The 11250-nt window shown below is 37.8% G+C and overlaps 1 protein-coding gene across 1 annotated transcript; it reads left to right on the forward strand.

Annotated features, from left to right (window-relative positions):
* The first annotated feature begins 372 nt into the window (after positions 1–372).
* Positions 373–6805, forward strand: LOC308389191 (MFS-type transporter SLC18B1-like). The gene is made up of 14 exons (XM_080870400.1): positions 373–531; positions 730–890; positions 1723–1818; positions 1922–1995; positions 2975–3122; positions 3290–3446; positions 3563–3699; positions 3793–3894; positions 3974–4065; positions 5378–5473; positions 5594–5668; positions 5751–5844; positions 5915–5964; positions 6093–6805. The coding sequence occupies exons 1-14, from the start codon at positions 492–494 to the stop codon at positions 6139–6141; spliced, it is 1371 nt and encodes a 456-aa protein (XP_080726526.1). The 5' UTR covers positions 373–491; the 3' UTR covers positions 6142–6805.
* Positions 6806–11250: the final 4445 nt, after the last annotated feature.

Below are 11250 nucleotides of genomic sequence, written 5' to 3' on the forward strand. Positions count from 1 at the left end.
TATGTTTTAAAGGGGTCTTTAAAAATGTTAAAAGGTACAAGCAATTTGCTGTCAGATTCATCAGTATTAGCATCAGAGATCAACTGTAGTCGGAGATTTTAGCATAAACCTAAGTGATGCTTAACATAAAGGTTTGTTTGTATATATTTAAACTACATTTATAGATTTTTTTTCATTTTTTGTTAAAACTTTGTTTGGCCATCATAAAAAAAACATTCATTGAGTTTCTACTTTAATTGTGCGACGACTATTACAATTCGAGTTTCCAATAAAATAGCAGTTTAATATGTCAAACTGCGGAGGGCAGTAATGGGATGGGACTAAGTTAAGAAGAAGAAGTCTGGAAATGCTCCGGGTAGACCATGCACATGACTCTAGTCGCTTGTAGCGGAGGAGGCTGTCAGAGGCATTTACTTCGCGGCTGGTGCTTTCAGGATTTACCCTATGCTTTTTCACTTGTTCTGTCATCGTCTGCATTTCTCAGCCACCGGATGTTAAAAATGGACCAGAATCCCGATCTTCCGACGACAGGTTTGTGACCTTTGTACGCTGTGTAAAAAAATTAATCAATAAAATAAAACTGTTGGCAGTCACTCAGCTCAATATAGCTGACTTCTCTTGACTTTATTCCCTTACCACTGCGATAATTTTAACCACGAACTTTATGTTCTTTCAACTCAGCATGGCCTAATCGCATTATTCATGTTTCTCCTCCCGTTTTCTCTTCAGAGATGTCAGATAACAACACAGATAACAACACCACAGCTGAATCAACAGATCCTCCTCAGAGGTTCACAAGGAAAGAGATTCTCACCTTAATATCAATGGCGTCTGTCAACTTTGGCTCTATGATTTGCTACTCAATATTGGGCCCATTTTTTCCCACCGAGGTAAGCTCAAGGAAGCCAGCATCATAGGGTACAAATCACATGTTACAGCACAAGAGGTTAAAGGTTCAAGATATTAAAAGTTTTAAAACTTAGCTTATGAATGCAGCTTTTGACTGAAGAAATAAAACACGTTCTCTCATACATGCAAGTCATATATCTGCAAACAAATCTTTTCTTGCAGTAGGAAACGTATTTGTGCTCCCATGTAGTTGTACAGTTCACAGATTATGCTATTGTTTACCTTAAGAACTCAGTAATGTCTTCTGAAGGGAATGAATGAGTAGTCATGCGCTACCAACAGACATCCTCCCTGAAGGCCAGTGAAGACTGGCTCTTTTGTAATCAGCCGTTCAACTTAAGGTCTGTCAGGAGCTAGAAATGCAAATGTCTGAAGAGTGGCACAACAAGCTGGCTAGTTAAAAAGACATTTGTCACCTTAACATCATAATGCCTACTTTATCATATTTGATACATGTGCGGGGGGACATTTGATACATCATCAGTGTGATTTCTTTTCTTTTCCTCCTCAAAAAATCTAAAATAAATTACACAATACAGTTTTAAGCAATAAATTAAATGCATTAAATAAATAAAAATACCAGATGTAGCAAATGTAATAAAAATTTAAACTCAAATATGTTACGTATTTAATTTGTCAGGAGGTTCAATAAACGCTCGATTGTTTAAAAAAAAGTTGAATTTCATGTCAGGGTTATTCATATATTTATAGTTTATACGTTATTTTTGAGATTCACTTTTCATTATCCTTGTTGTTTTTGTTGCTGTTATGTAAATCCCCTAATTTTATCTGTTGTCCTGTTTTGATATTTAGGCAGTGAAGAAAGGAGCCAGTCAGACTGTAGTTGGCCTCATATTTGGGTGTTATGCTGTCTCCAATCTAATTGGTTCATTGGTACTGGGAAAATATGTAAGTATAGTGTTTGATTTCATGCCATATGCATGGCAATTTGGAGCACAGGTGTAACCAGAGAGTCTGTAACAGTGCAGCTGACCCATTCTTTGTGTATCAGATTGTCCAGATTGGTGCAAAGTTCATGCTTATTGCAGGACTTTTTGTATCTTCGTGCTGCACTATTATATTTGGGTAAGTGATCTGTGTTTCGTATTATGATAATATTATGCTAAAAATAATAACTATGATAAAGATGAAGCTGGAAAAAATTTTTTCTCGTTATTATTTCTCACAGATGTTTATTAATGTAACAAACAATATTTTTTGTGCTGAATGAACAGAATGAAAACACATTAGCCACAATGTTTTAGTACAGAGTTGTGTATTTAGTGTTATCCCCATATACATGTTGGGCTGCTGTAAATATTCATCACTGTAACAAGTTTTTATTAATCCACAGGAGAAAATAGATCCAAACTTGTGTAGGCAAATTTTCTAAAAACTACTGTGCCACGCCGCTTAAGAAGGAGTCCAGGAATTCACCGATAATTAAAGTACACAGTTATAATCCAGTATAGCAGCTCTCAAGCAGGCAGATTGTGGACCCAAATCTAAGACTCAGGAAGCAAGGCATAACAAACTAAGACAAACTGTGACAATATAACAAAGTTCAAGGGGAAAGATAATGACATAAGATAGCAAGGGGAGAAGTAACAGGTGGAAAGAGAGATTTAATCACCAATCACCAACAATAATCACCAAAATAAAACAAGGAAAGAGATATAACTGAATCGGGAGAAAATAAAAACAAATACAGAAATAAGATCGGAGGAACGGAATCAAAAGTGGATTAAGCTAAGAACCGAGGGCATATAATAACAATATAAGGAACATCAGGAAATAAATAGGACAAAAACAAAAACAAAGAAAATAACAATGTGACTAGAAAGCTAGAATACAGTAAAAATAGCAAGAATACAGAACCCTAATCCAAATATAGCCCAAAATACAAAATGAGAAAAACCGTAAAGTGAAAAACTAAAAACTACGAGTTTAAGACCCAGAGACCATGGCACAATCACCTTTGTTTCAGATCACACGCAGTTCCTCTGAGCTTCTTTATTTCATCTGCATTTCCTTTAATCTTGGCTGGCTCTTGTCTTCTTTGCAGATTTCTTGATCGGGCTCCTGCAGGACCTATATTCATCAGTCTGTGCTTTATTGTGAGGTCGCTTGATGCTGTCGGCTTTGGAGCTGCTATGACATCTGCTTTCGCCATGACTGCAAAAATATTCCCAAACAATGTGGCAACTGTTCTGGTGAGGGTGGACAAACTTGTCAGACTGGCATGCTGTTTAGACATTAGAATCACGAGAAAACAGAAACTATAGGTTTAAGTTGTTATGTATCTCCAGAAAACAACTGGCTCTTGGCTATGGTGTAAGAAATTCCCACAGCATAGTAATCTGGGTCACTACTGTTTTAGGGTAGTTTGGAGATTTTCACAGGACTCGGCCTTATCCTGGGACCACCACTGGGAGGGTGGCTCTACCAGTCTTTTGGTTACGAAGTCCCTTTTTTAAGTCTTGGATGCTTGCTGTTGATTATGGTTCCTTTCAACATTTACGTCCTGCCGTCCATTGGTATGTAAAACATAAGATTTGGATGTATTATTTGTCCATTTGAAAATTGCCATTTTGTGTTTTTTCATTTTTCTCACATTATAACTGAGCCGTATTTTGTGCTTCCCTCCTCTCAGAGGCAGTCCCATCGAAGGATTCATTCTTTCGACTACTCACCCACGTGAAAACAATCCTGGTTTGCTACGTGGTATTCACTCTGAGTGCAGGTCTGGGCTTTTTGGATGCCACTTTGTCACTGTTTGCTATTAACAGGGTAATGATATCCTTTATAATCAAATTAGCTTACGTTTGGTAGAATTTTATGTGGATTGCATGAACAACTTTTTTTCCTATCCATCATCCTTAGTTTGGTCTCTCAAATGGCTACGTGGGACTAATAATGCTTGGTTTATCTTTACCATATTGTCTGGCATCACCGCTGATTGGGTATTTCACAGATAAATATCCTGTATGTATCCAAGCAATCAAAATGATAAAATATAAATGAATATGTTGATTTTGAAATTAAATTTGATCTTGTGCACCAGGCCACTAGGATGGCGGTCTTGGTGACAGGTGGAATCGCTGCTACAATTGGCTTCTGTCTTCTTGGTCCCGCCCCTTTTCTTCACATCCAGAGGTTAGTGTGGGATTCAGGTAAAACTAACACTTCTGTATTTAAAAATGATGGACATTTTAAGAAAGATGTGTATCCCATTCTGAGCCAAGAGTCATATCAGAGGAGAGATTGGAGTAGATTTTCCCAATCTCATTTTTACAGTAATGTAAACAGTCGCACCTGCCAGGAAACAGTCCCACTCTGAATAAAAATGTGATCTTACCATTTGAAGGTGTTTTAAACCTGCACTCTTTGTAATGGCCAGCAATAATATGTGGTTAAATATCCTCAACCAGACACTTCTGGTTGCCATCAACATGCTTCTGGGATCATTTTAGTTGCATTCTTGACCAGTTTATAGCGTTGAACTGGTTGGTTTCCTGGTATGGATCTGGCTTTCAGTTGTAGTCAACAAATGTTCAATAGGGTTGAGCTTAGGGCTTTAAAAAAGCTTAATGTTAGCTTCTTTATCTATTCCAAAACCAGTTTAGCATCATTGTCCTGCTGGAACACACAATTGTGTCCAAGTTTCAACGATACAGCTGTTGATTTGAATTAATGAATGAATTTGGAGGCACACTTATTAAAATAGCATATGTACATAATTGGCTCTGTGTAAATGAGGAAAAAACCTAAATAAATCCAAACGTGTACACCCAATTTATATTTTTTCAAAGTCATAAATATATATCTATACTATATATATCTATAGATATAAATATCTATACTGTACCATCATTCTGCCCTGGAAAAAGATAGTTAAAAGCCCTAAATTGCCATGACATTCATGCCCTTCAGTGTGGTTAAACGTCAAATCCCAATGTAAATCTTTACTTTGCAGTCATATGTTCATAAGACTTCATAGTATCTTACATCATTTCTTCTTTTTTTCTTCTTCTTTTGGCTGCTTCTTTTAGGGTTCACCACAGCAAATCGTCTGCTTCCATTTCAGCCTATCCGTAACATCTTCCTCTGTCACACCAGTCCTCCTGCAGTACACCCATGAACCTCTTCAGTGGTTTTCTTCCTTTCCTCCTGCCTGGCAGCTTTATTTTTAACATCCTTTGTCCAGTTTATCCACTATTCCTTTCACTATTTCTGTCACAAATCACCCCTGAAACTCATCTCCACCCACTCCCTCCTGACTGCATTCTTTTCTTCGCCTCTCTTGTGCACTGTGTTCCTTTCGATGATTAAGCCCAGATATTTAAACTTTATACCACTACTAGGGAGGTATTCAGTGGGACATATTGACAGCTTATACACTATTTCATCTCTTTGCCTTAAAAAGTCTAACTTCTGTATCTTTTTCTGTATTTCTGTTCTGATTTAGTCACCTGTGGTTGCTGGTCGTCATGCTTGGTCTAATTGGGTTTTCTCTGGGTATGAGTGCAATCCCCACGTTCCCTGAGATCATCACATGTGCATAGTGAGTTGCTTCACATAATGCTCAACATTCATGAGCTGTATATTGTTTTGGGGTTTTTCTTCTTTTCATAAATACGGATGGATGAAACAAATGTTCTGCAAATTTTGTTTTTCCTCATAGTGAAATAGGATTTGAAGAGGGGCTAAGTACACTTGGAATGGTGTCTGGGTTATTTGGTGCAGTGTGGTGCACTGGGTGAGTCCCTAATATATTTGTTTCCCGGCATTTTTCTTTTTAGCGCCTTGATGTTGGTTCTAATTTTGTGCTCGTTTTTAAGGATGTTTTATGGCCCCATTGTGGGAGGAATTATTGTTCAACATCTCAGCTTTGAATGGGCTGCTACAGTTCAAGGAGCGTTGGCATTTTTGGGTGTAAGTATCAGTGACTGCAGCGTTTAGATATTTTATGTCAATACAATGTTAATGATCACTCTGTCCTCAGGCATTTCTCATCTTCATGTACTCTGTCTGTCAACGGACAAAACGACAAAGGTAGGCCTAAACTTTAAGTTAACATAATAATATTTGTCATTTTAACCACATAGAAAACTTCTTTTAACCTTTGTGCTGTCTGCAGCAACAAAAACATGGTAACTCTTTTTTTAACGTTTAAATTTAAGGGTCCAAGAAAACAGCCAACAAGCAGATGAAAGAACCCCTCTCCTATGATCCTGTGCTCCAGCTCCAAGTTAAACATCTTATCAGCCATTTTTTGTTATCAGGCTGATATTGTATTAATGTTGTGAGTCCTTTGGTTATTTATATGTGGTTCTAGGGCATGCGTTGTAGTAGGAACTACCAAACAGGTATTTTAAGTACTTTTGCAGGTATTTATAACTCTATAGCCTGCTTCTTATCAATGCAGTAACACTGTGTAATGTAAAATGGAGTGGGTCCAAAAATAATTTGGGGAGCAACACGGATATTAAAAATGAAACCAGAAGTTCACTACACGAACCCAGCTTGATCGTGATCTAAGTTAGAGCCCTGTGCAGGTAGGAATCCACAGACACAGACTCCTGCCAAAGTATTTAAAACTGCCTGATAATAGTTTCTTCAACATTGCCACGATGACTCACACACAATGACACCAGCCACTTGGTTAGTAAGAGTGAGTTTTATAAACAGTGGTTTAATTGTAAAGCAGTGCAAGTGTACTGATTTAAGGTGGTGCATCTGAATGTAAGTGTTTCATATGGGTGTGTGAGTATGACTTTATTTACTATACTAAAACAGTGCAATTTACCTAATAATCACAAACTATTGCCGACCACAATTGTGCCTTTTGTAGAGATATTCATAGGATTTCTACATCAACATAATATCAACCAATATCAACCAATATCAACATCTGATTACCTCATTCATAGAAATGTGAAGAAAACCATGTGATATAAGGATATCTTTGCTCATAATGAACCTTTCATACTGTACTAATTCTTCAAACAGGGAATTTATTGCAGATTTCACTGCAGTTAGAAATGTTGAATGTTTTGCCTTCTTTTCTGCCTGCATTATAGATTTATTTAACACTGATATTGAGATTTTTTTTCACTCACTGACAATTTAAGGGACTGCAAAGACTGATTATGAATAAAAAATGGAAATAAAACTATAAATTGTTTTTGTTTTTGTTGTAGAGAAATGAATATATATATATAAATTCTAGCTCTCTTGCAGGGTATTCAAGTAGAATTACAATATGACATAAGTTTTCTTACATGGATAAGTTATTCAAAAAAACTAAATTACAAAAAATATGCTCATCAACTTTACATAATTACAATAATTTTGTTTTTCCCAATTCAGCTTTTTAACTTTTCAGTACTAAAAATATATCACAGTAATAATAATATCACAGCAGCACCACGGTGAATGGTCAATTCATCAGAGACATAAAGAGAAACAACCTATGAATGGAACAGAAAGGTAGGACAGTTGAATAAGTGTGAAATAAGGCTGCGGCTGAGCTTTAAATTACACTGGATGCTTACTACTTGCTGAACAGGGGCAGAATCTGTTTCCACGTGGATCCCTGAAGAGTCTGACAAGGAAAAAAGGACATTATTTAATTCTTGTAGCAGCAATTTTAGAGAGCAGACACCACTGCAATCCTTGCGTATCTTAGCAACATTAAAATTAATTGGAAACATTACAAAATCTTGCCGTCTGTAGCCTAAAAAACGAAGCACCTTTTAGAAGATAACCGACAGGACTGAAACCACCTAAAAGTATAAGAAAAAACATCAAGAATTGACACTGCAGTAATATTTTATTACAATTGCCAGGAGTCCATTTGTGTTTCTGTTCATAGCATACATGCTGCACAGTGCTGAAAGGACTTGGCCCATGTTGTACGTGGCGCAGTTAAAATCTTCATAACTTTTTGCATTCATTAAACGACTCGGCTTTTCTCCCATTTCCCAATATGCTTGATTAATGCGAAATAAAGCGTATTCTGCCTTTCTGTTGTACAGTACATTCAACTTATATTTAACTTTAACAATTTTATTCAACGTAACTCCGTCTTCTGTATGGGAATGTACTGCCTCAAGTGCCTTTAATTTGGCTTCTAACGTAATGATATTCTTGTTAGCTGCCTTCTTTTTAAAGGAAGCGTAAGAAATTGTCCTCCCCCTTAAGTATGCCTTCATAGCATCCCACCAAGTAGCCAATGTAGTGTCCTCTCGATTATTTGTCTGTTTGTAAAATTGTATTTCATCTCTTATCAATTTAATAAACCCAGAGTCTTTAATTAAGGACACATTTAAATGCCATCTGCGGCTTTGAGGAATCTGTCAAATATTTCCAAGACATAGAAAAATTGGCACATGGTCCGAGAATACTATATTACCAATACTTGAATCTATAGAGTTATTCACTAAGGCTTCAGAAATAAGAAAGTAGTCGATTCTAGTATAAACATTATGAGGCGGAGAGTAAAAGGAATATTCCCTGCCTTCTGGATGCATTGTCCGCCAAATATCATTCAGACCTAAATCTGAGGTCATCTGCCTTATGGCAACTACAGATTTACTCTCTGTGCCTCTCCTAGGAAGTGATCTATCTAGGTCTTGATCCAGTATTTGATAAAAATCTCCTCCTACCACTATTTGTGCACCTTCTAATTCCAAAAGATACTGTGACAGGTTTTGAAAAAAGGCGAGTATGTCTGCATTAGGTGCATAGATATTACATGAAATTATTGGTGTGTCTAGTAGTTGTCCATAAACCAATATAAATCTACCTTCCTTATCTGTTATTACTTTTGTTTCAGTAAAGCTAACTGCTTTATGAATCAGAACCGACACTCCTCTACTTTTACCAGTTCCAGGACTGGAAAAGACTTTACCTACCCAGGAACATTTAAGTTTTAAGGCTTCTGACTTACACATGTGCATTTCTTGAATAAAGGCTATATCAACTCTTGATAACTTTAGATATGTTAATATTTTCTTCCTCTTAATCCCGTTATTCAACCCCTTAAAATTCCAGCTGGCTATTTTGAAATCTGTCTGTCTATCCATGTTATATGTTGTCTCCTTGACCTGGAGACAACATATAAGATGACACCGCCATAGACCTCAACCAGCAGGCTTTGTGTTACCTGTTTCTTTATACAGGAGCATGTAGGGGTGGACTGCCTTTTTATTTGATTACCCTTTTCTCATGTTTTTCTTAGTTAGGGACATTTTGGGGACATTATACTCTTACTTGTTAAACACATGCTCCCATCCACTCTCTTGGTCCAGAAGCTCCATAATCCAAGTGTCCCAACTCAGGTCTGATAGCATTTTTTCAGTGGTGTTTTTAACCTCTTGGGAACTTTCACTACATTCCTTACTTGATGCAGAAAGAAGAAATGAGTCAGGGATGCATAGCAAGCACAACAAGACACCAGCAGCCCAGACCTTTCACCAACTGAAGACATTTGCAGCACCATAAAACATGACAGAGAAGAGCTGGGACTATGCGAAAGGGTGAAGTGCTGCAGTAAAGTTGCAATGGTCCTATCTTTTATACTGTCTATGGTTCACTCTATTCAGATGTGATTATTTCCAAGGTCCATTTAGTTTTAGTTAACCAGAAGTTAAAACGAGATGGTGAAAAACATTTTTAGTTAATGTTACGACTGTTGTCATAATGTTGTCTCATATGTAAATCTGAGTGTGCAGGTGCCTTTCCGTGATTGGTGCATCCATGGGACGGCCCATACAGATTGGCTAATGACCTGGAGACAACATATAAGATGACACCGCCATGGACCTCGACTGGCAGGCTTTGTGTTACCTGTTTCTTTATACAGGAGCATGTAGGGGTGGACTGCCTTTTTATTTGATTACCCTTTTCTCATGTTTTTCTTAGTTAGGGAGATAAGACATTGTCATTTGGTTTTATTCTTTTCATAAATAAGTTTTGTATATCCTTTAGATACGGTCCCTTTTGTTTGTTGTTTTGGGGTCCACCCCGAAGCTATAGTTCGCTCCTTTCCTTTGTTAGAATTCAATCACTGTGAAAAAAAATCACCATCAAAATTGTACTGGTTGTGTGATGTGCTGCTTGGGGTCAGACAGGGGTGGATCACCCTTATATTAGAAAGGCCATAACACTAACTAAAATGAAAATGAAAACTAGACTTATAACTGGCTGGTGTCCTTACCAGTGACCTTGGGTCTGAACTGTAGGCTCCTCTTTCCAGGTGTTCGTACTGCCTGAGTGGGACCAAGATATGCTGTCTTGCCTCTTTTGGGTTTTCTGCATGTTTCTGGCTCTACATGCAAGTATCCACTTCTTGACGTTCGTTGTTGGTTGCAACCACTTGAGGTTTTGGGCTCATTTTGGTTCTCAACACTGGGTGACTTTGATGGGAGTGAAAGCATCCTCACAACATAAATCACCACACTACCTGCTTTTGTTTCAGATTTTTTTTTTATCCTTGTTAACATGTTTGGGTACTGGGTTTACCTGTAATGCATTTTGTGCTCCAAAAGCTGTTATTTTGTGCAGCTGTGCTCCAAAAGCTGAGGGCATGACCTTTTTTATCATTAGATTGTGCCACACCAGCACCTGAGAGAAAAGCTTTGAGTTTGATTTTGTGTTTGTGTTTTGCAGGCACTCAGGAGAATAAGTCATGATGTTTCTTGTGTTTGTCATGTTAGTATCTCAGTGCTTGTCAATCACCAGTCAACAGTGTCACCACTGTGAACAACATCCTTCGACTGTTCGAGCCAAAACCTTCGAGAAGTCCCTGCAGCCGCTTCAAAACTCATCACTGAGCTTGATCTCTCTTTTAACACGCTGGAGACAACAATGAAAGATGACTTTCTTTCATATGCTGCTTTGAGGGCTTTGTTCGTGAATAACAACAGAATCAAAACCATCCATGAAGAGACATTTCACCCGCTGATTAATTTGGAGAAACTGGACTTCCACAAACCAGTTGGAGACTTTGTCTTCTGGATGGTTTCAGAACCTGATTTCTCTCCACTATTTCAATCTTTTGGGAAACAAATATACAACACTGGGTCCGGGAAACCTTTTCCTGCCACTGAGGAGCTTGAAGACCCTCTATTTTTGAGGAGCTTTCCTTCAGTCTGTCAGTGAAAGGGATTTTGTTGAACCTTGAAACTGCCGTGACCCTGTCCAAAGACCAGCTGGCCACCTGGCCGGGTCAGTCATGGATATTCACAAATACCCCATAGTACTGGTGGAAAAGAAATATCGAGGGAAAATCCATGTTCAGACCATGTTCAGTGTGTCGTGACACTTGCACGATGG

Source organism: Rhamphochromis sp. 'chilingali' (assembly GCF_963969265.1).
Source record: "Rhamphochromis sp. 'chilingali' genome assembly, chromosome: 21".
Classification (NCBI taxonomy): Eukaryota; Metazoa; Chordata; class Actinopteri; order Cichliformes; family Cichlidae; genus Rhamphochromis; species Rhamphochromis sp. 'chilingali'.